The 23,240-nt window shown below is 43.3% G+C and overlaps 2 protein-coding genes across 5 annotated transcripts in view; both read right to left on the bottom strand.

The window, feature by feature from the left end:
• LOC306919310 (uncharacterized protein) overlaps positions 1–3,808 on the bottom strand; it is a 56,965-nt gene extending 53,157 nt beyond the window's left edge. For 3 of the 4 annotated variants that reach the window (XM_079496164.1, XM_079496165.1, XM_079496162.1), the window contains exon 1: positions 3,716–3,808. The gene's annotated coding sequence lies outside the window, so the exon portion shown is untranslated. Of the gene's footprint in view, positions 1–3,520; positions 3,620–3,715 lie in introns of those variants that run through there. The other variant, XM_079496163.1, reaches the window with a different exon arrangement.
• A 10,350-nt stretch (positions 3,809–14,158) lies between these two features.
• stard4 (StAR related lipid transfer domain containing 4) lies at positions 14,159–22,370 on the bottom strand. Its single transcript, XM_079496737.1, has 6 exons — positions 22,237–22,370; positions 20,142–20,253; positions 18,183–18,232; positions 16,988–17,114; positions 15,719–15,833; positions 14,159–14,800 (listed from the first exon to the last, which is right to left on the bottom strand). Exons 2-6 carry the CDS (start codon positions 20,244–20,246, stop codon positions 14,571–14,573), a joined length of 627 nt encoding a protein of 208 aa, XP_079352863.1. The 5' UTR covers positions 20,247–20,253; positions 22,237–22,370; the 3' UTR covers positions 14,159–14,570.
• Between the last annotated feature and the right edge of the window lie 870 nt (positions 22,371–23,240).

The raw sequence follows: 23,240 nt of genomic DNA on the forward strand, positions 1-23,240 counted from the left end.
TAGCACCACCTACAGTACGGGCAGCATGAGACTAGCACCACCTACAGTACGGGCAGCATGAGACTAGCACCACCTACAGTACGGGCAGCATGAGACTAGCAGCACCTACAGTACGGGCAGCATGAGACTAGCAGCACCTACAGTATGGGCAGCATGAGACTAGCACCACCTACAGTACGGGGCAGCATGAGACTAGCAGCACCTACAGTACGGGGCAGCATGAGACTAGCAGCACCACCTACAGTACGGGGCAGCATGAGACTAGCAGCACCTACAGTACGGGGCAGCATGAGACTAGCAGCACCTACAGTACGGGGCAGCATGAGACTAGCAGCACCACCTACAGTACGGGGCAGCATGAGACTAGCACCATCTACAGTACGGGGCAGCATGAGACTAGCAGCACCTACAGTACGGGCAGCATGAGACTAGCAGCACCTACAGTACGGGGCAGCATGAGACTAGCAGCGCCACCTACAGTACGGGCAGCATGAGACTAGCAGCACCTACAGTATGGGCAGCATGAGACTAGCACCACCTACAGTACGGGCAGCATGAGACTAGCAGCGCCACCTACAGTACAGGCAGCATGAGACTAGCACCATCTACAGTACGGGCAGCATGAGACTAGCACCACCTACAGTACGGGGCAGCATGAGACTAGCAGCACCACCTACAGTACGGGGCAGCATGAGACTAGCACCATCTACAGTACGGGGCAGCATGAGACTAGCAGCACCTACAGTACGGGCAGCATGAGACTAGCAGCACCTACAGTATGGGCAGCATGAGACTAGCAGCGCCACCTACAGTATGGGCAGCATGAGACTAGCAGCACCACCTACAGTATGGGCAGCATGAGACTAGCACCACCTACAGTACGGGCAGCATGAGACTAGCAGCACCTACAGTACGGGCAGCATGAGACTAGCAGCACCTACAGTACGGGCAGCATGAGACTAGCAGCACCTACAGTACGGGCAGCATGAGACTAGCAGCGCCGCATAAATGTTGCAACAGAAAGAAGAAAATAAAACGAGAGAGAACACACAGGCTCAGCGCTCCCTGGTTGTAACCAGATGTATCCTTGAACTTGACAATGAACTTGTGAATGGAATGGTTGGCACGGGCCACAATAAACACTAAACGCCCATACTGAGTCTGTCCTTATACTACTGAAACAACAAGGAGATGTACAACGTCCATATGACAACAGCCAAAAGTTAATATATGTAAGGATTAAGGAAACTGTAATTAATACTGTACATGAAACAGTGGCTCTCAACAGCCTGTGGACGGAACAATGTGGTGGATGCATCCTGCTGTAGGTAAGATATTCAACGTGTACAAAGTGGACACGTTGAGGCTGTGCATTGATCAGCCCTATAGATCAGTGGACACGTTGAGGCTGTGCATTGATCAGCTCTATAGAAGATCAGTGGACACGTTGAGGCTGTGCATTGATGTGTGTCTGAGCCTGAGGTTCTGACGCACGTCAGTGAAAAACTACGTTTTCAGTGCCACACACGCAGACGTGTGCATCCGTTACCTACTATAACTACCTAAATATTCTGTATTGTGACTGTACTTTTACTAAAATATTAACTTAGAAAACATGGATTTACTGTATATTTTTATTCAGATTTTCATTACTTTGCGACCCCTCCAAAATGTTACCCCTCTGGGGCTGATATAAAGATTCTAAGAAGGCATTTACTTCAAGGATTGATGCATTTATCAAGGATTATTATGATACCTTGATACCTATTATGATTCCTTGCCACTTTCAAAAGCAATGCTGGAAGTCTTTAATGGTTAGAATGACATGAACAAAAAATAAATAAATGGGACATTCACTTTGGGACGGTTCAAATTGTAGGTTCCGGGACGTTGGTGAAAAGCTGGAGTCTGGAGCAGATCTCCTTGGGCAGGAACCTGTTGTTCCTGAGCCCTGCAATATGCAGTGTGGAGCAGATCTCCTTGAGCAGGAACCTGTTGTTCCTGAGCCCTGCAATATGCAGCGTGGAGCAGATCTCCTTGAGCAGGAACCTGTTGTTCCTGTGCCCTGCTATATGCAGCCAGAGATTAAAATAGGGTGCATTTTGCATCCCAAAATGTAGTTTATAGTTAAGGGACGCAATAAAACAACGACCTCTGCATCCACGGGATGCACTACTGTACTATACTTTTTATTCTAGTTTATTTTGCTAGCTTTAGTTATAATAATAATTTCTTCTTCTGTTTTCCAAATGAATATAACCACATTATAACCATATAAAATGAAATAGGAGTTAAATGCTGCAATTTGTAAAAATGGCAAAATATGACTCCTAACGTCGTTGAAGTGCAGGGACTCGTTGAATGTCCCTGGGACTCATCTAAAAGACCATACCTGCATCCCGGGACTCATTACATTGAAAACCTATTTACATCACTGTGCAGCGTGGACACAGATCTCCTTGGGCAGGAAGGGAACCTGTTGTTCCCGAGCCCTGCTATATGCAGCATGGAGGACGCAGATCTCCTTGGGCAGGACCCTGCCAGGACTTTGTAACACTACAACAACCTGCTTCTCATCAATGATGAGGCTGATGGTGGACATCATGTGATTAACAGTCTCAAAGCAAAATGAGACAACACAGTTCTGTGTGTGTGTGTGTGTGTGTGTGTGTGTGTGTGTGTGTGTGTGTGTGCTAGATTTTTTTCCCCCACCCCCTTTCTGTATTTGTTTCCTTAGTTTTTACCTCCTTACGTGTTTTTTATATAGAAGTGTATATTTGTGCGTCTCTAAATGTTCTGATGAATTGGACCGTGTTGTAAACCAGTGTAATGCTCTATCAGTGTGTCGTCCACAGTAACAGTCTCTGTATTGAGTTGTGCTTTCATGTTAAATTAACCCATTCTGCAAAATGATAATAAATACTTCTATCCATCTATCTATCCATCTATCAGACAGACAGACAGACATCCATTGTGGCAGCGGTGGCCGAACGGATAGCGGCGCGGTCTAGATACCGGAAGGTTCCCAGTTCGAATCAGCCGTCCGACACGTTAAAATTACCACCGCTGAAATGCCCTTGAACAAGGCATCAACCACTACGATGAAATGTGTTCTATGAGCAGGGCCTGGCTGGAAACAAGTTCTTGAGCTTAGCCCAGATACCCTGGGTAAATATAGATTTCATTTCATTTCATTTCATCCTACAAAAGGCAAGTGTAGACACTGATTTTAGCCAACTGTTAAGTCAAGTGTTCACAATAATGTAATATGCGTATTAACAACATGTCACCTAGACGACAGAAGTGTCTATATCTATTTAAATGTTCTGATGAGTTAAATGGAGGAACCTCGTGTAAACAAGTCTTAGTGTTTTTTTCTGGTTTTACCCTCTTAGCAGATTTTGTATTGACATGTACTTTCCTTGAACAGTTCAACAGTAGTACCCATTCCACAAACTCTTAATAGCTTTTTCAATCAATCAAAGCTAAAACATACAGCATTAAGTTATGTTGAACATACCGTCCCTGTCTGTGAACTGCGACCTCACCTCAGTGTGCTAAAACAGCTAACGGTTAGCAAACAACAACAACAATTTTAGGTGTTGGCGTTAATCTAGCGAACATAACCGCTGACTAAAAACAACATTTAGCGACTGTAACACATCGCATTTCCGTGTGTGAATAATGTTATCGACCAATAAGGTTAGATACTTACCAAAGTGTCTACTCTGACTCTACTAGCATGAAGTTATAATGTTGTCAACTTGTTTCCCACCCAACTGACCAAGAGGAGGATTAGCAAGAGGCACGAACTACACTTTACTTCCTGTATCTGCGTGAAGGGGGCGGGGACAATATTAGGAGACGGGAAGAATGTTAACCATTCATTATTATTATTATTATTGGTCTATTCATTTCCAATGGGAGAACCATTCCTTATTATTAATTATTATTATTATTAGTAGTAGTATTTAGTATTAGTATTCCGGTCACTGAACTAATTAAATACTGGACCCAATCATCACAAGGCATAGACCATGTGTAGGATTTGTAGTCCATTGCGCCTCTAGTGGCTCCAATGAAGTTCGTCCATCTTCATACATAGACCATCTTTGACTATATGCTCAGCAACTGACAGCTAGCCAACTTCCGGCTAATGTCCTAGCTAATGTAGTGGCCTTCAAAGTAAAACCACACCAGAGTAATCTAGTAAGAGAGTGGCGACACTAGCGTTGACTACCATTGTAACAATGTAATGCGGAAGTGCTCATTCTACTTCTATGAGCTCATTCTATCTCAATGGGATAATTCCAGCCATAGGAGCAATGTGTGGAACTATAGCCCATAGGCACCCGCTTTGCGGCAAGATCAAAGCGTGTCGCTACTCTCCTACTCGACACTCTGAACCACACCAAGTTTTTTGATAAACAAAGGCTATATGTACAGTAGGCCTACAGATCTTATTGCTAAACCTATATTTTCATAAAGTAGCCATTGACACAATTATGTAGTCGTTTGGAATATTGTAAAATATCACAACAAGGTGTACTTGATATGAAAGGAGTTTACTTTCTCTCTATTTATAATAGAAATGTCTGGTATTAAGAGTTTTACACTTTTTGATGTTTGTTGGACATGCATTCCACATTTTGGAGTGTTCCTCCTTGCATCTTGAAGACCAGGCCCATTGCGTTGCATTGATTATTGATTGAAGTATTTATTAACAGACTAGTTTGCAGAATTACAGTACAATTCAAGCACAACTCAATACAAAGACTGTTAACTGTGAGTGGACGACCCAATAAAGCATCACACTTGTTTACAAGAGGGTCCACCTTGTTCAATTCATCAAAACATTTAGAGACGTACAAATATACACTTCTATATAGCCAAAGAACAGAACAGGAATTCACCAGGTAAAAAGGGAAAAGAAACATATAGGCCTACAGTGAGGGGAAAAAGGGGTGGGGGGGGGGGATTCAGATTTTACGGGGGCCAGTTTCGAATTGCAGCCGTCCGTAGGTGCCCTTTGAGATCGGTTTTGAAGGAGTCAAGGGATTTGCATGTCTTAATGACTGTTGGTAGGGCGTTCCACATTTTGGTGGCATAGGAGCGAAAATAATTTAGTCCCTTGTTTGTGCCGAATGGAGCGAATGCAGCGTTGCTACATGGGCCTGAGGCCTGAGCCATCCCACTCTAGGCCTGGAGTGAATGCAGCGTTGCTACATGGGCCTGAGGCCTGAGCCATCCCACTCTAGGCCTGGAGTGAATGCAGCGTTGCTACATGGGCCTGAGGCCTGAGCCATCCCACTCTAGGCCTGGAGTGAATGCAGCGTTGCTACATGGGCCTGAGGCCTGAGCCATCCCACTCTAGGCCTGGAGTGAATGCAGCGTTGCTACATGGGCCTGAGGCCTGAGCCATCCCACTATAGGCCTGGAGTGAATGCAGCGTTGCTACATGGGCCTGAGGCCTGAGCCATCCCACTATAGGCCTGGAGTGAATGCAGCGTTGCTACATGGGCCTGAGGCCTGAGCCATCCCACTCTAGGCCTGCTGTAAGGGGTTATGGTGAGTTCTGGATGTTAGAGGCCAACAGGGACGTGCAGAGAGTGTTAGAGAGGCAGGGGCTGAAATCCCGTAAGAGGGACTGCTTCCGTATGTCCCGTGCCAGCATATGACGTCATATCATATTCTGCTAAGGGACATTGGTACATATCTTCATCACGTCATGGGACATACGCTTGGTAGCATGACGGAAAGCATACCTGCACGGTCTGCTTCCGTATGTACCGTGCCAACATATGACGTCATATCATATGCTGCTAAGGGACATACGCATCGTAGCACCTGACTGATAACATTACTTGCACGCTCTGCTTGCGCAAGTAATAATACCTGATGATCATGTTTTAGGGTGGAAAAAAATCGTGGCACTCAATCTTTAAGGTTTGAAGACTCTAGAATGAAACCAATTCTAGAAGCAACGTTCTTTTGGTGGAAAAGGGGCCTTATGAGAGTGTACAAATGGAACCAGTTCCCTGGTCATTCAGGGCTAGCTCTTTGTGTTTGTGATAATATTATTGTCCACTCATTTTGTTGCATGTCGACCGTGGCAAAAATGGGCCACAGTAAAAGGCAGCAGCAAACAAAGTTATTCATGTCTACCCTCACAGTAACAAAGTAAAACAGGGATTCCCAAACGTTTTGCACGTGCGTGTGTGCGTGCGTGTGTGTAGACCAGGTGAGAGAGACACAGTGACAACAGGTCCTCCAAAAAACAAAGGAGACAGCTCTGCTAAGCACACCATTACACAAAACATCATTGGTATCGCGTGTCAAGTGTGCGTGCATGTGTGCGTGCATGTGCGTGTTTGTGCATGTGTGTGTGTGTAAAAGGTATTTTTGAGGGGCTAGCCCCTCCTATATCCAGCTTTTGGTGTGTATGCACAAACTTTTAATTACATTCCCATTGACAATGAATGGACAATTTTCAGTGTCTGAGCCTGAGGAAATAGACATAGGGCTCGATTTTCTTACATGCTAAACCCCTTATCCCTAAACCACTTTGCCTTTTTTTGGCTTTTTGTTTTTTGCTATTTTGAAAAACATTTTTGAATAGTTAGAATAGCCAATCTACAAGCTCACAACATGTCAATGTAGATCGGCTAGTTAAACTATTCAGAACCTATTTTCAAAATAGTAAAAAAAAAAAAAAAAAAAAGAAAGAAAAAAGGGGGAAAGTAGTTTAGGGATAAGGGGGTTAGCATGGACAAAAACAGAGGCCATAGTGTTTATTTTATGTCACGATGATAAGAGCGCCCCTCACTTCACACAGGTGTGACGTCTTGTTATATATTTAGCCAAATTCAGGCCTCTGGGGTAAACACCTGACCTGTGTAAAGTGCATGGGGGCACTCTTAACATCACCTCATTCTGGCCAATCACAATTTGCATCCTCACCTTCGTCTTCAATGTTTGTGTTTACGCAATGTTTGTGTTTACACAAACACTCAAAACTGGCCATTCATTGTCAATGGCATTCAATGCTGGACATAGGAGGGGCTAGCACCCCTCGAAAATCACACTTGTGTGAAGTGAGGGGCACCTTTTAATGACCTGTACACAAAGACATCACATGACATCATTTGTCTCATGACTCATTGACTTAACCTGAAAATTTGTATGGAACAAAATGCGTCCTAAAAGTCCATAGACTTGGCCATACACATGCCGTCACGGGCGGAACACACAAAGCCAGACGTTAGGGGGCTAATGCCCCTCAAAAAGAATGGAAAATAAACAAAACAATAAAACAACCCCAGGAGGAAAAATCTGGAATACCTTTTACACCCACCCTTCGTGTGTGGTCCAAATGATCTAAAACACTTGTGTGTAGTGAGGGGTGCCTGGTAATGTTTCTTTAACTGCTGTAAACAAACATTAAAAGACTTGGCTCAGTTGGCTGCCACATGACATCACATTTAGTGCACTAAACAAACATTAAAGGTCCATAGACTTGGCTGCCACTCTGTTTGTTAAAAGTGCTCTAAACAAACTTTAAATGTCCATAGATGTGGCTGCCACTCTATGTTTGTTAAAAGTGCTCTAAACAAACATAGTCCATAGCCTTAGCTGCCATATGACGTAAAGCCAGACGTTGGAGTGGCTAACGCACATCAAAAGATTTCCCCTTTAACACTTTTGCTGACTGTTTTCAGTGACCATAGGAACTGTCAGAGAAGACGGTGGCCCTCTGTGTGCATTGTCCCGCAAAAGCACTTGTGCTGTTCGACTAGAACTAAGGTTAACCCAGAACGCCCCATAACCTGAAACTTTCCTGAACCCCAGTGATGTTCCGCCATGGACTTTTCCATCTTTTCCATTTTTTCCAAACTTTCCATTTTAAGCAGAACCACCCCTGAACGGGAAGTACACCATTAAAAAACGTTTAAAAAAAAACAACCAAAAAACATATTTGAAACCGAGCCATAGCGTATGGAAACAAATCCAGAATCCGTGGAATCCGTGGAATCCGTTTCACGACACTGAAGGGTTTCCTTTATAGTCCTTGTGCGGTCTAATGCATATCCAAATGGGGATTCCTCAGTGCTTGTTTAACGCAACGTGTTCAAATGCTGCCATTTGTACACACCTGGGGCGTAAGGGTCCATTTGGACCCGACAGTGGTCCCTAGGCCTGACGTAGAGAAACAGCATCAAAGACGATGCGGTTGACTTGAGGGCTCCTGACTAGATCTCTGACACTGTGCTCATGTAATGTCTGGGATTCAACTCAGGTCTTCCGCACAGGAAGGTCTCCCGCATGGGAAGGTCTCCCGCACGGGAAGGTCGTCTCCCGCACGGGAAGGTTGTCTCCCACACGGGAAGGGACACCAATGCTTCAGGCAGAGGCTCTGAGCCACTCTGCCACACTCAAGGCTGTTGGGCTGAAGTCGCAGTTTAGAGCTAAGCCGTGTTGAAAGCTTTTCCGTTCAGCTCCGCTGAGGGTACGAACATAACAGGCTGTGGGAGCATGGTGGAGGTGGCGGTGGGGCCGCCGGGTGAGACGTAAGCATACTGCATCGTGGCAGGGTGGGCGTAGGCAGCTGCCTGGATGCCGTAAGGCTGCCCATAGGGGTTTCCAAAGCTGTACGGCACCATGGCTGCTTGGTCTTTGAGAACACCTGGCTGGTTCTTCCTGTAACGTTTTCTCCTCCTAAGAAAACTTCCATCATTGAACATGTCCAATGACTGTGGGTCCGTAGACCAATAGTTGCCCTTGCCGGTGTCTGGTTCCCAGGGCATCTTAATGAAACAGTCGTTGAGAGACAAATTATGACTAATGGTTTTTTGCCAAGCAGGAAACTTCTCTCTATAGTAGGGGAAGTTGTCACAGATGAATTTGCAGATCTCATGTAGAGTGAGCTTTTTCTGTGGGCTCTGTTGGATGGCCATGGTGATGAGGGCCACATAGGAGTAAGGAGGCTTGTCACTCACTGGTGGCACGTTGTTTGGATGGTCCTGGAGGGAACCTTCGGACAGTTCGACTTCGCTCTGGTCCTGACCGTCTTCCTTCACAGTCGTCCCTGGCTCTCCTTCTACGCAGCCATTGGCAGTTATCGTGTAGTAATCATACGTTTCCATTGCTTTGTCGATTAGTTCAGCTCAGCACCAGTACTACTATTATGCTTATTACACTGTCTGTCTGCAAGCCAAGCGTGGTGTTGGGGGAGGGGCTATATAAGATCATTAGCAATATGCAGTGACATCATGCCCATCTACAGAGATCTCTGTTGGCATCAGTATATGCCCATATATGGGCATATCAGTCGGATCAGCGGTTCTGGACAACAGCATATCCATATACTGTACATGTATGCCCATAGTATATCCTATATGTCAGGTCGTTGGTTCTGGAAAACCACCTATCCGACGACTTCACATCAACCAGTCTCACATATGTTTTCTCTCAAAGCAGCTACCATAGCTTGTGTATGTCGTCACAAATTATCTGCATTTATAGAGCCCCCCGACCTGCCAGCTAACAGACGGACAACAGACACATTAGCAAACTGAATATTACTGTTAACTGTGAAACCCTAATTAAGCTCAGTTTGGTGTATGTCCGCTATTCAGAACCTACAGGTACTTGACCCATTTGCAGATGATGGTGTTCTCCTTCCAGCCGGCAGAGAGGACTACATCCACATCAGAATCCAGCAGCGCAATGGTAGGAAGATGATCACTACCGTCCAGGGCATTGCCGCCCAATATGACAAGAAGAAACTTGTCAAGGCCTTCAAGAAGAACTTTGCCTGCAATGGGACGGTGATTGAACATCCAGAGTACGGTGAAGTCATCCAATTGCAGGGAGATCAGCGCAACAACATAAAACAGTTCCTCAAAGACCAGTCCATCGCCAGAGAGGAGCAACTCCGAATCCACGGGGGCTAGAAGCTGATCAGAGGTTCTCAAAGTGGGGCCCTTGGGGGGGTTCCAAATGGACCCTTACATGTCACTAACTCCGAGAGCAAGAGAACCTTAAGGGTCCATTTGGTTCCATCTGTACACTCAGTGTTATGGGGATCCTTAAATTTGAGAACCACTGTTCTAGATGTTCTGCCGGTTCCTCAAAGACCACTAATCCACCAGAGAGGAACAGCTTTGAATCCACGACCCCTAGATGCTTCTAGGAGCCACCCACTCTCTCATTCCATGTCTAGTCCTGAATCAATGTCAAATCCTTCATTTAGCTTTAGAGTTACAGACCTATTTACTGTAGCTCCACAGACCCGTGAGGGTCCATTCCAACTGTTGGACCCCAGACCCGACGGTTTGAACAGTGTTTTCTATCTGAATCTGACACGGAAGACACTGGTTGATCCTCAAACCTACCCAATTATAACTGAGGCCAAGTCAAGTTGACCTCTCCCAGCTGCTAAAAGGCCTGGAGAGATTGAAGCTGGTGGTAACATCCTCCCAAAGGAATGCCAGGAAGGCGGGGAGTCCTGTAGAGCAGTGATTTCAAGTAACACATTGTTAGAGTTACAGACCTGCAGACATGCAAGTCAAGCCTTGACGATGACTCCTAAACAAGGCAAAAAGGTCACTTGCAAAAGTAAACCAAACATAGTCAAGACGTGATGAATAATATTCATATATATTCATATTCATAGAAAGAAGGAGGGAGCAAACCGGACATGGGAGGGGGAAGAGACAAGGAGGGAGGGAGGAAAATGCTTCTTGAGACACAAGCTCCAGAAGGAGGAATTGAGGACCACCAAGCCAGCATTCAATGGACATGATGGATAAGGACACGGAAAGTGTCCACCACAAAAAGGGAGGAATAAGCCTTTATTACAAGAGGTTGAAGTGGAGGAACGTAGTTCAGAGTGCCCTCACCTAAGGACAGCATGTTCTGCCCAACAAGAAGGATAAAAAAGAGGAAGTGCTTTGTCGTCCAGATGGTCGACTTCATGACCATACGGGACCCCCTTTTTTATCAACGTTTTTTTTTCCCCGTTTTTTTTTATTGGGTTGTAAAATATTGTGTGTCCTTGGGATGTCATGGAGGACAGGACACCATTTGTTATTGAGGATGTGCATAGCTATCGGGCAGAAACCCAAATACTTTTCAAGATTCAAATTCAAAAGAAGCTAAAATAACAGATCACAAGCTCACAATGTGTCGCAATCGTTGACACGAAAGGTTCCCCCTGTCAGGTGATAAGAAGCAGCCTGCTCACACTTATGCAATGAAGGAAGCATGAGCTCAGTCCGGGGCTCTCCCCAGGTTGGCAGAGGGAGAGCGCCCAGGATTACAGCTTAGACAATTGCCACCGGGTGAAATAATGTGTTAAAAATGGTTAAAAATAAATAAATAGAAAAGAACAAAAATATATATTTTCAGTGCAGCTCTAGTACTAGCAGTAGGCCTACTTAACGGAACGCATTGGGATTCTTTAACAACAAACTGAGAATGAGCATGTGACCACACCGCACAAGTTAAGACCATGCACCAAGGTTCAGCTGTTAAAATAGGGCCCTCAGGATTTTACATTTTTGGGTCCCAGACACAAAAATAATTGTATCAAATGCAGGTCTGAGGCCTGATGCATATCAAATTGGGGATCCTTGAAATTATAAAGCTATATCTACTTCAGTGATGCTTGCGGAACTCGACTACGTCTCGTTCCTGACCGCATCACTGTCGTGGCAATAATCACGTTAAACCACACCCTCTCGTGTAATATTGCTTAATTATCCTCTTTCTATCGGCAAAGAGCTACTTTCTGTCAAGAAAGTGTTAGAGCTTGGAAGCGCTCGCTTTCAGCAAAGCAACGTTCTGCTACCTCCTGCTTTATGTGCAAAATCAAAACAGGTTGTACGCAGGGCCGTTGAGTGACATCCAACTCCAAAACAAACAAAAAAAGAAACACCTGCAAGGAATTTCTTGACAGAAAGTAGCTCATAACAAATTGTCTACGGTGGATTGTTATGAAACAAACACTTTGCAGATAGAAAGAGGATAATTCAAGCGTTTCGTACGCTTACGCGTTTCGGCTATGCAGCCTTCATCAGAGCAGGTGATCTGATGAAGGCTGCATAGCCGATACGCACAAACACCTTTTTGGTGTGTGCCAATAAATAAATGGAAATGTGAGTACTTTGTCTGCCGTTTATTTAATGTTTGGATGTGCTACCTTTTTAGAAATTAATGTTTGTTTTACATCACCATTACATCACCTAATCAACATGAGTTAGACTTTAATATATTAGCGCCCCTCACTTCACACGGGTGTGATTTTTTGGATAGATGTGCATGTCCGAAACGGTCGAGAAATGACAGAGTTACCGTGTCCCTATACTGTACTGTACTGTAGCTTCCCATCATGCAGCAGTGCAGTGTGAAGCTCAACAGTGCCACTTTGTCACCTGTTACTAACATAGGGACAGCCAGACAGACACACATTGCTGTTCCTTGGAGTGGCTGCACCACTCAAGAAAATCATCACTTTTTTTAAACCACAAAATGGTTGAAATGGTATGTCGTATTGTGTTTTTCATGGTTTGACAATAAATCCAGAAAAACGATAACTATAATATGTCATCAAAACCATGAAAGACAAAGTTTTTAGTGTTTTAATAAATGATTGTCTGTTCTTCTTAATTCAGAACATTTTACCTTTATTTAACATCCATTTTATTGCAGGACATTGTATTTGATCTTTATATCCTATTTCATACTTAATTTATTGTTATACACACTGAGGTAGCTTGAAGTGCAATGATTACACTGCCTATAATGAGGCAACTACCTGTACTGTATTTTTTGACAATAAACACCCTTGAATCAGAATTTCTAGAAGCCTCACAATCACACTAGAGTAGGAACAAAACACATGTACAGTATGCTAAAGGAGTGTATTTCCTTTATTTTTAAATAAAAGGAAAAAACAAAATAAATGTATCTGAATAAAATTATATATAGATTTCTTAAATAATCAGTGCAAGATCATTTTTGTTCCCTATGTCATCCAATCTCATTAAAAGTCCTACTGTGCAACTTCCATTTTAACAGTCTTTTTGGCGTAGCATTGTCTGGGATTCCCAGAATTTGGTTCAAAACAAAGCCACAGGTGTACCAGTCCAAAACAAATGCTTTAGTGTCCTAGAACCAAGGTTATTTTTTAAAGCAAGGCTTTCAGAAACGGCATGTATTATCTTAAGTAAGTACATTATAAATAATAATTTTGGTGCAAGTGTCAGGGCCAGACCTTAGGAGGTAGAGCGGCTGATTGGGGAATTCCAGGATCGATCCCCGGTTCTCCCTGAGATAGTGTACTCGGGGATCATACTAACAGCTCCCGATGAGCAGCTTGGTGTCGGTGTGTATATGATGGGAGAACTAGATAAAGTGCCCCTCGGGGCACTTTATCTAGGCTAGGTCAGGTTGTGGCCTCCTGGTGGTGCTATAATAGAACAATGTGAAAAGGGTGCCATTTCTTCTTACGCCTTGGATGGCAATTGGATGATTTGAGGCATTTTGTTCCAAAGATTTTGTTTTGCAAAAATCCACCTGTTGGTGGTGCTATAACAGGCCAATGTGAAAAGGGTGGGATATATTCCTCAGCCTAGTAGGAAAGTCTGTGAAAGATTTCACGTAAATTGCACGCCGTGTTCATGATTTGAGGCTTTTTGTTCAAAACGGGCCAATCCTGCAAACTCTGAAAGCCAACGTTAGCCAATTAGGATGGAATATGAAATATCGGACAGATCCATCTTGAACACACATTTTTGGACAGAATCTGGAGGAGTAATATCCAAAAATGTGTTTTTACAAAAGTCGGCCTCCTGGTGGCGCTATAACAAGCCGTTCCGGAAAATTTGGGGCAGAGGTTCATCGCTGGCATCCAGGGAGTGTGTGCAAAATCGACCGGGTTAACGGTGCCGGAGATTAGCTGGTAACAGACGGACGGACGCACACACGGACGGACGGAGTGCAAAACATACATCTCTCCCCATGCCTTCGGCCTGGTGGAGACAATGAAAGGCAGTATATAACTGCATTTACCATTTTACACCCACAAGGGCTTTTTTGACGAAGTTGTAAAATAACACATTATGTGGAATGGTTATTGTGAAGAATATACCATTGAAAGAAAAATAACTTGTTTAATTGAAAAAGTGACACAGTATGACTTTAATAACTGTGATCTGTACATTATTCAATGATGTGTTGTTTGTTACTAGGCAACCCGTCTTTCAGTGGAGTTGGGACCAGACCCTTTGAAAGAGAGTAACGACACTATGAGCTTGCGTTGTTCATGCATCGTGAGCGTTCAATGTTTTGACCAAGTAGTGTTTTGAACTATTGGTTGATCCTCTTGTTCTTGTTACACCTAAACAAATTCCAAATGACTATAAGTTGGTTTCGGGAATAAATTATTCAATATCGTATATGAATGTTCTTCACTTACAACGGCGGTCTACGGGAGTATCGCAACTGTCAATAGCACCAGTTGGGACTAATGGAGTGGTCATGGTGAGCCAGTTAGCAGAAGAAGTCGGTCATTCTCTGAGGACCTTGTTGAGGTCTGTGTAGAAGTTCACTAAGGTGTTCCCCATGGCAGCATCTACGGCACTCTGAGGAATCTTTCCCCGCAGTTCAGTCTGAACGTAACCAGTCAGCAAGCTTCCATCTTCATCACACGCAGGAACACAGAACCAGCCGCAGGGATGGTTGAAACCTCGAACGGCGCCTGGGCGCTCACCAACCGACAGGTCGTCCACACTCACACCTGTGGAGTGAAACGAAGGCGCCCGGACGAGTTGAGTGAATCCCTTCCTTCCACTCAACCTACTGTCACATCACAGGTTTAAACATGCACAAATCTGTGTGAAATCATTTGCTCTACATCCACTGCAATTTCAAGAAAGGTGGAAAGAAATTGAGAAAGTAAAAACAGAAAATATCAGATATCAACATACTGTATATAAATATATAAACTGCATGATATACTATACATAATGTGAATGGTTAAAAATGTAACATTGTGGTGATATTTTATTGTGGCTGGTTGCATAGTTAATGAAGGAAACATGGCCAGCCATATTGTTAAAAGGTTTCAGACTGGTTAATCTAATCAGGTCGATTTGACATAAATCTTATTTTATTTTATTTTTTTAGGTTTTATGACCTCAATGACACACAAAAAACCTGAACTTTAAACATTCAGTGGATTTTCTGCGGTCTGGAGTTTTCTCTGCAGTTTGGAAGCCTTTTGAGCTGCAATGGAAATAGGCAAAACAGTGAAAACAGTGGCATCTGCTGGCAAATCCCATTGACATACAGTATATGGGATTTGCAGGCATCATCACAAACAGCAGGAAAACCAGAGCACTCGTTTGAGCCGGAAAACCCCAGACCACAGAAAATCTACTGAATGTTAAAAGTTCAGGTTTTTTGGGTGCAATTGAGCTCAGAAACCTTTTTTTTATTTTTATGTCACAATCCCTTTAACAGATTTGGGAATTTGATGTTGGCCCTGCAGTGTCCATGTTATTAAACTAAGGGAATGAAGTTAGGGTCCATTAACCACATGAACACTAGCGTCCCTTTTTTGGGCATTGCATAATACAGGGACTGTACTGTAGGTGAACAAACGTAGAAGATAGCCCGTTTACGTGGTTAAATGCATCTATTTGTTCCATCTCACCACATGACAGCAGACCAGTCTTGTAGGACGTGGTGAAGGACAGATCCACAAACTCCCTGGGAGAGATCAGACCCCACAGCTGACCTGCTGTTGTATAACGCATCACACACCTACTCTGTAGACAGGCACAAACAGACAGACATACAGTATTCATTTAGTCATTATTGTTGATAGACTGTTGATCAGTGTTGGGTCTAATACATGGCAAAACTAGATAAAATGCCCCTCGGGGCACAGGTCTCCACCAGGGCAGGTCAGATTGTGGCCTCCTGGTGGCGCTATAATAGGCCAATGTGAAATGGGTGGGATATACTCCTCAGCCTAGTAGGAAAGTCTGTGAAAGATTTCACGTAAATTGCACGCTGTGTTCATGATTTGTGGCTTTTTGTTCAAAATGGGCCAATCCTGCAAACTTTGAAAGCCAATGTTAGCCAATTAGGATGGAATATGAAATATCGGACAGATCCGGCTTGAACACATGACTATAGAGATAATGTGTAACGATTTGCGGGATTTTTGGACAGAAACTGGAGGAGTAATATCAAAACAGGCGCACACACGCACGCACGCGTTTGTGTGTGTGTGTGTGTGCATGCGTGCGTGCGTGCGGAGGCCACCAGGAGCACTTTTTCTCCTGCCGTTCATGCAAGCTCAAAGTGCAAACTTAATTGTTTATAATTTCCATGTGGTGTGATTTATTTTCTCATTGTCCAGCACAGTCTGTTTTGATGATATTTGTGATGATATGTGGGCAAATGTAAAGTTAAATCAACTCACACACTTAAAATAGTTATTTCTGAAATTGACTAGTGAATTGTACGCTACACTAAATGTAATCGCAGCAGATGAGATGATTAGCTAGAATTCTCAGACTGGGAGATGCTGGAGTTCATTCCAGGCACAAAACATGGAAGTAGAAGACAGAGGCGTTTGAAATCTCATCGCGGTTGGACAAAAGCTGAAGACACCAGCATTTAACCACATGAATCCTACCTAGAGCATCCCTCATTTGGCAAAAATAGTTCTACAATCTCACAACATGTCATATTGCGAAGCTTTGTGAACTTGTAGATCTGCTATTTTGGGCAAAGATATTTGATGTGGAGAGAATAAAGGAGGGGACTCTGGGGGATTGATTCAATTCTATTTTCTCATCGTCTTTGTGAACAAATAAAGTTATCAACCACCATTTTCCATTGCAAATGCCAACCTCAGTGGTGACTGTCTAGCAGTACTATTATTACTTGTAGTAGCAGTGATAATAACTACCTGATCAATGGTATTGACGATGTCCATTGAAGTCATCAGTGAGTCCCATCGCAGTCGACAAGGGCCAGGTCGGATAAAATCTATGATTCTGCTGGGACTGTCTTTGACCAAACCTTCAGTTTTATACCTGGAAGAAGCAGCAGAATACTTGAAAACCAAGATAAACATATAGGTCTTGCAGTAACAAGGAACTTGTGGGGTGTTAATATCTTTACAAGCAGAATTTAACACCTGCTGACACCCACTTTCAAAACTTCTGAAAATCTTAAGTTCATAAATATATCCGGATAATTATTGGTCCGTCTGTCTGTGCGTGCCGTAAACATGGAGTGCTGTCACTGTGTGGGGAGGGACTGGGGAGTAGGGACTTTCATCTCGATAAACTTGTAAACATTTTGCGCTGCTGTCTGTTATATCAGTGCGCTCAGCGCTGTGCCTCCATGCCCAAAAGAACAGTGCGTGGCTGCGTGCGTATAGTGAGAGAGAGGGGGGGGTCCAGTCCCAGACGGCACGACACATGCATGTTATGAGTATAATGTTATCACCATAGATTTCACTGTGTAGGCTAGTTTATGAATGGAACACATTGATAAAGGTCCCCCATGCTGCGTTTCCAATTGCTGCGGATGACAGCGCAGTGTGAAGGCAGACCACAGCAAATTAAATATGCAAGAATCCCAACTTCTCCGCCCATTCGCATCGAGTCTACCGAAGTATTAGGTGGGAATGTGACCTAAGACATGCAGTAAGTACTAGGAGCAGGGGATGAGCATATGGGCCCTTGTTGCTCGGCTGATACAGACAATAAGACCTACTTACTTACTTATAATTATATAATTTAAGACTTGTCCCAAGTGATTTTCAAGACCCTGCAAGGTGACTTTCATACCCTACTGAAATGCATGGAATCCGATGGCTTCCTGGACTAACTAATAATATACAGTAGCCTGGAATCCAGACGGAGGCGCTCATTCAGCATTTTTTTACTTTTTTTTTTGCTTCAGCCGAACGGAGCAAATCAGTCTGGATTCCAGGCTAGGTAACTGCTATTGTCCTTTAAAACAATGACTTTAGGCCAAAGAGCCTCCCGAAAATGATGCAAAGAGGAAAACATATTATGAATAGTACTATTACTAACAATATTCCAAAGGAGAAATTTGTTTTTCAATGATGCCAATGGACAAGCTTTTCTTACAGGTAGCCGTGGAATTCTTCAGACGGTCTCCGCCAAACGGTTACATCTTTCTGAAACACAAGAAGCATGAGGTTAGCCAGCAATATAGCCAACACAGGACAGTGTCGAGAGACACCGAAACAACTCCTCTCCAGGCAGAATAGAACCGGACTGTCCAGTCATCTATTCTACAGCATTGGTTCCCAACCTTTTTATAGTGAAGTACAACCTCAGAAGATATTCAGTACCACCATAATAACTGATGTTAAAATACACAAGCGTATATACCTGCCTATTTTGTTCCATTCCTAAACCAATAATGCTGCAGCTCTGACAAAACAGTCTAATCACTAATCAGCTGATATCATCAACTGATGCTATTTCTAATGTGATTAATCCGTTCTCAAATATTCTATATTAACGGCTAGGTGTGCTGTCATGCTCATTTCAGCACAGCTGGAGAGCCCACCAGTGGTACTAGCAGTGGTTGCGAACCTCTGATCTACAGCATTGGTTCCCAACCTTTTTATACTGAAGTAGAGTTCTCAAACTCAGGCCCAACCCTAAAATGTATGCTAATCAGTAGGGTCGGGATTAAGGTTGGTGAGGGGTGCGTTAAAACGACCGGATTAAGGTTGGTGAGGGGTGCGTTAATACGACCGGATTAAGGTTGGTGAGGGGTGTGTTAAAACGGCCGGATTAAGATTGGTTAGGTGTGCATTAAGACGACCGGATTAAGGTTGGTGAGGGGTGCGTTAAAACGACCGGATTAAGGTTGGTGAGGGGTGCGTTAAAACGACCGGATTAAGGTTGGTGAGGGGTGCGTTAAAACGACCGGATTAAGGTTGGTTAGGGGTGCATTAAGACGACCGGATTAAGGTTGGTGAGGGGTGCGTTAAAACGACCGGATTAAGGTTGGTGAGGGGTGCGTTAAGGGTTGGGTCCAGTAATAATGTAATTTGACCTCTAACTAATTGCAAAAAAACCAAACTCAACTGATTTTGCATCTTCAATATATCCTGAATAACAGAAAGAAAGTTGCCTGGAATTGTCTGAGGGGAAAGTGTTGAAAATGGCCTGTACAGTATGGCCACCATTGACATCCTATTATAAGGCAATATTTTCTAAATTTCCTTATGCTTTAAGTAGCATGTGACATATCAAACTAGGTTGTTGTCATGATGCTGAAGCCATTCCAAGCATTAGTTTTGCATAAAAACACTCATTGGGCTAAATTTGGCCATAGCAACTTGCCAAAATGTAATGAGGTCAGCACATTTGGGCAAGTTGCTATGGCCAAATTTAGCCCAATGAGTGTTTTTATGCAAAACTAATGCTTGGAATGGATTCAGCATCATGAAAACCCCCTAGTTTGATATGTCACATGCTACTTAAAGCATAAGGACATTTAGAAAATATGACCTTATAATAGGATGTCAATGGTGGCCACACTGTACAGGCTATTTTCAACACTTTCCCCTCAGACAATTCCAGACAACTTTCTTTCTGTTATTCAGGATATATTGAAGATGCAAAATCAGCTGAGTTCGTTTTTTTTGCAATTAGTTAGAGGTTGATCCTGTATTTTCCATAGATTTCCTGTACTAAGAGGGTTAAAGTTAGGTTTAGGTGGGATGTTAGGGTTAGGTTTCTGGGCCTTAATTTTCACGCCCGTTGAGAACCATAATAACTGAAAGATACAGGAGCATATACCTGCCCTTTTTGTTCCATTCCTAAGCCAATAATGCTGCTGCTCTGACAAAACTCTGTCTAATAACTAATCCGCACAACCGATTATATTTCTAATGTGATTAATCCGTTCTCAAATCTTTTATAAATGGCTAGGTGTGCTGTGCTGTCATGCTCATTTCAGCACGGTCAGAAGAACTGGCTACCTGTAGTAATATAAATATTTCATTCCACTTGTCTTTTTCTCCTTTTTTGGGAACCTCTGATCTACAGTATGCGCCTCCCACTTACCGTCATTTTAGCAACCCTCCACTGATCCGACTCCAGACTGTGATAGGAGATTAAAGTATTTTCCAGTTTGGTAGTCAGGGCCTCAGTATCTTCATTGTACCCCATTATGTCCCTGAAAAACAGTACAGAGTAGACACAACTCACTGACCTAACAGAGTTCAGAGTCTGTGTTATGGGGGGAGGATTTGTGGGTCATTCCCCCACCAGATGACTTATTGTTCCCCCCAGTAAAAACGTTTCCACTAAAATATTTCTGTAAAATAAAATAAAGTAAAGACAACACCCCGTGGATCAAATTAATATGAGGTCATATGTGGCTCTCATTGGTGTGGTGCTTGACCTATGACATCAAAATAAGCACAGGGCACAAGCAAGTCATGATCAGAAGGTGTGGATGACTTTGAGAGGAAGCAATTAATATCAGATTGCACTTATAAAGAACAAGGGCAGCCTTCGTTGAGCAGCCATGTTACACCATGCTAGTGTAAGACCTAACTATCATCTAACACATTAGATGACATAGCACTCAAAGAGCTTGATTCATTATCTTGTTGTTATATTGTCATTTTGGTTGTGTAATATAGGACTATGTTGGAAATTGTATGAATGCATTTATCATTGTCTCCACCAGGCATGGGGAGAGAGTATGTTTTGCACTCAATCCGTGTGTGTGTGTGTGTGTGTGTGTGTCCGTCCTTCCTTCCTTCCTTCCGTCCGTCCGTTACCAGCTAATCTCCGGCCCTGTTGGCCCCATCCATGCCAAACTTTGCGCACACACTCCCTGGATGCCAACGATGAACCTCTGCCCCAAATATTCCTCAATGACCTGTTATAGCGCCACCATCAGGCCGATTTAGGCAAAACACATTTCTGTAATTACTCGTACACATTTTATCCATACATCACACAATTCGGTATACACTATCATAGTCATGTGATCAACACGAATCTGCACCATTTCCCATCTTCCATCCTGATTGGCTAAGATTGGCTTCCAAATCTCACATGATTGGTCCGTTTCGAACAAAATGCCACAAATCACAAACGCAGTGTGCAATTTCTGTGAAATTATGCACGCACATTTCCACTAGGCCGAGGATGACATGCCACTCTTTTTTCCCCCAAATCAGCCTCACGGTGGTGCTATAACAGGGCAATTCCTGTTTTTACCTATAACTGCATCGATCTGTATACAACTTATGTATGCGCACTCCCTAGAGGCTATGGAAAAACATTTTCCCTGCATCCCTCCACATCTGCCGGTTATAGCGCCACCATGAGGCCGATTTCTGGAAAACACATTGTTTATGTTGATCAAGACGAGTCTGTTGGATTTCTCAGATTCTACACTGATTGGCTAATTAAGATTGCCTTCCAAAGTTTTCAGGAGTGGCCCATTTTGTACAAAATTCTGCACATGTCCTGCTCATCCAGAATTCTATCAGAGATGCTATGAGTGATCTGGATCTGCATTTCCTCAACAAAATGAAGAAAATTGTTGCAAAAAAAAGAAAAAAGAAAAAACATGTTTATATTATTCCTAAACATTTTGCCAAACATCACACACACCCCTATCCTCCTGGTGGAGACCTGTGCCCAGAAGGGAACTTTTTCTAGTTATATTATTTTCCTGTGTGTCTCTGCTACACCTCATAGTGTATTGTAGCACTGAGGTGAGGTCAATTTAAAATCTGTTTTCTTTACAGGTTGTTGAAAATTAAGAGGCAGCATTGCGAGCAGTGTTGGTGACGTGGCTATGTTTATTTCCTCTTTTTAGGCTCAGCAAATAGTTACATCTGATGATTTGTATATACATTTGGATTGATTCTTGGACAGCTATTTGTGCTTACGGTATGGAGACAGCATACAGTACAGTGACATAACACATACCTCACAGTCACACTCACATACACAGTGAACTAACAACACACATGGACAATTTGGACATGGTACAGTACAGATACAACAGATCCCACACAGAAAACGCCACATTATATGAATTGCACATAATCGCTGGTCTATAGCCTAACAATCGAATTTATTTATTTATAAAAAAGCATACCGTATTATAGCATATAAACTGCCGTTTACATACCTTTAATTTCCCTTATTTTTACTCGTATTTTTCCTAACAGATGTAAACATGTGGCATCGCCTCAGCCAATCAGCAGACGAACAGCAAATACGTATTGGTCAGGTGGGGGTGTTTTCTGCTAGCCGACTGGTCACCTTTCTGACCAATTGCCAAACAGCGACGTGGTACTGTTTTCACGTCGCTGGTTGGTTCGGTTTGCTGTGGGCGGGGATCGAACCACAGTGTTCCATGAGGGTGCGTATATACTCTATGGGGTGCGTTCGTTTTGAGCATGGTTTTGACTCTCTGCTGCCCCATCTGGCGGAGTCAGGTTAGGTTTTGACCGACTCATGCTCAATCCAGAGATTCAGGGTGTCTTTGTTGTGTACAGCAAAAATGGTGCCCAGATTTCCCTAGTTCCCATCTTTCCTGCATTCAGAAGAAGTAGCTGATTGTGGAGTGGACTTCAGTAAAAGTAGCAATATCACAATGTAGAAAGAAATGTCCTGTTACAAGTAAAAGTCCTGCATTCAAAATATTATTTAAAGGTAGGGTACGTTTATTATTTGTTAAAATAAGTGCTGAATATCTCTGATAGTAATAATAAATCATTCACCGCTAACCAATCCATAATTCCTAATCCATACACGATACACCTGAGGCTGTGACAATAAAATTGATTCTGATTCTAATGTGCTCGTGGTCGTGCCTGCAGTGGCCAGTGGAGAGCGCTAATGGGCCTTAGCTGAAAGAGAGGTGGTGATGCAAGCAGCTCTACATATTGGATTAATGTTAATTTTCAGATATTCTACATATTGGATCTACATATTGGATTCATGTTAATGTGTGTTTTCAGATATTTAACAACTTAAACCCTCAATACTTAGTAATGCATTCCGGCTGTCACCAGACTATACCTGGTTGTCACATAGTTTGTTCCTATGAGTCAAAATACCTCAGAACGAAAATACATCGCATGGATGCAACCGGGACGTATCCTCAGTGATGTGTCCCAAGGTCATCAG

Source organism: Electrona antarctica (assembly GCF_951216825.1).
Source record: "Electrona antarctica genome assembly, chromosome: 3".
NCBI classification, from domain to species: Eukaryota; Metazoa; Chordata; class Actinopteri; order Myctophiformes; family Myctophidae; genus Electrona; species Electrona antarctica.

Bases quoted from the DNA above. Each gene is read 5' to 3' on its own strand.
- stard4 (XM_079496737.1), bottom strand. From the start codon at position 20,246: ATGGGGTACAATGAAGATACTGAGGCCCTGACTACCAAACTGGAAAAT. The intron at 15,834-16,987 runs GTAGTTATTATC...GCCTGTCTACAG, and splicing joins TCGTCAATACCATTGATCAG to AGTAGGTGTGTGATGCGTTA. The intron at 14,801-15,718 runs GTGAGATGGAAC...TTCACTCCACAG, and splicing joins GACTGGTCTGCTGTCATGTG to GTGTGAGTGTGGACGACCTG.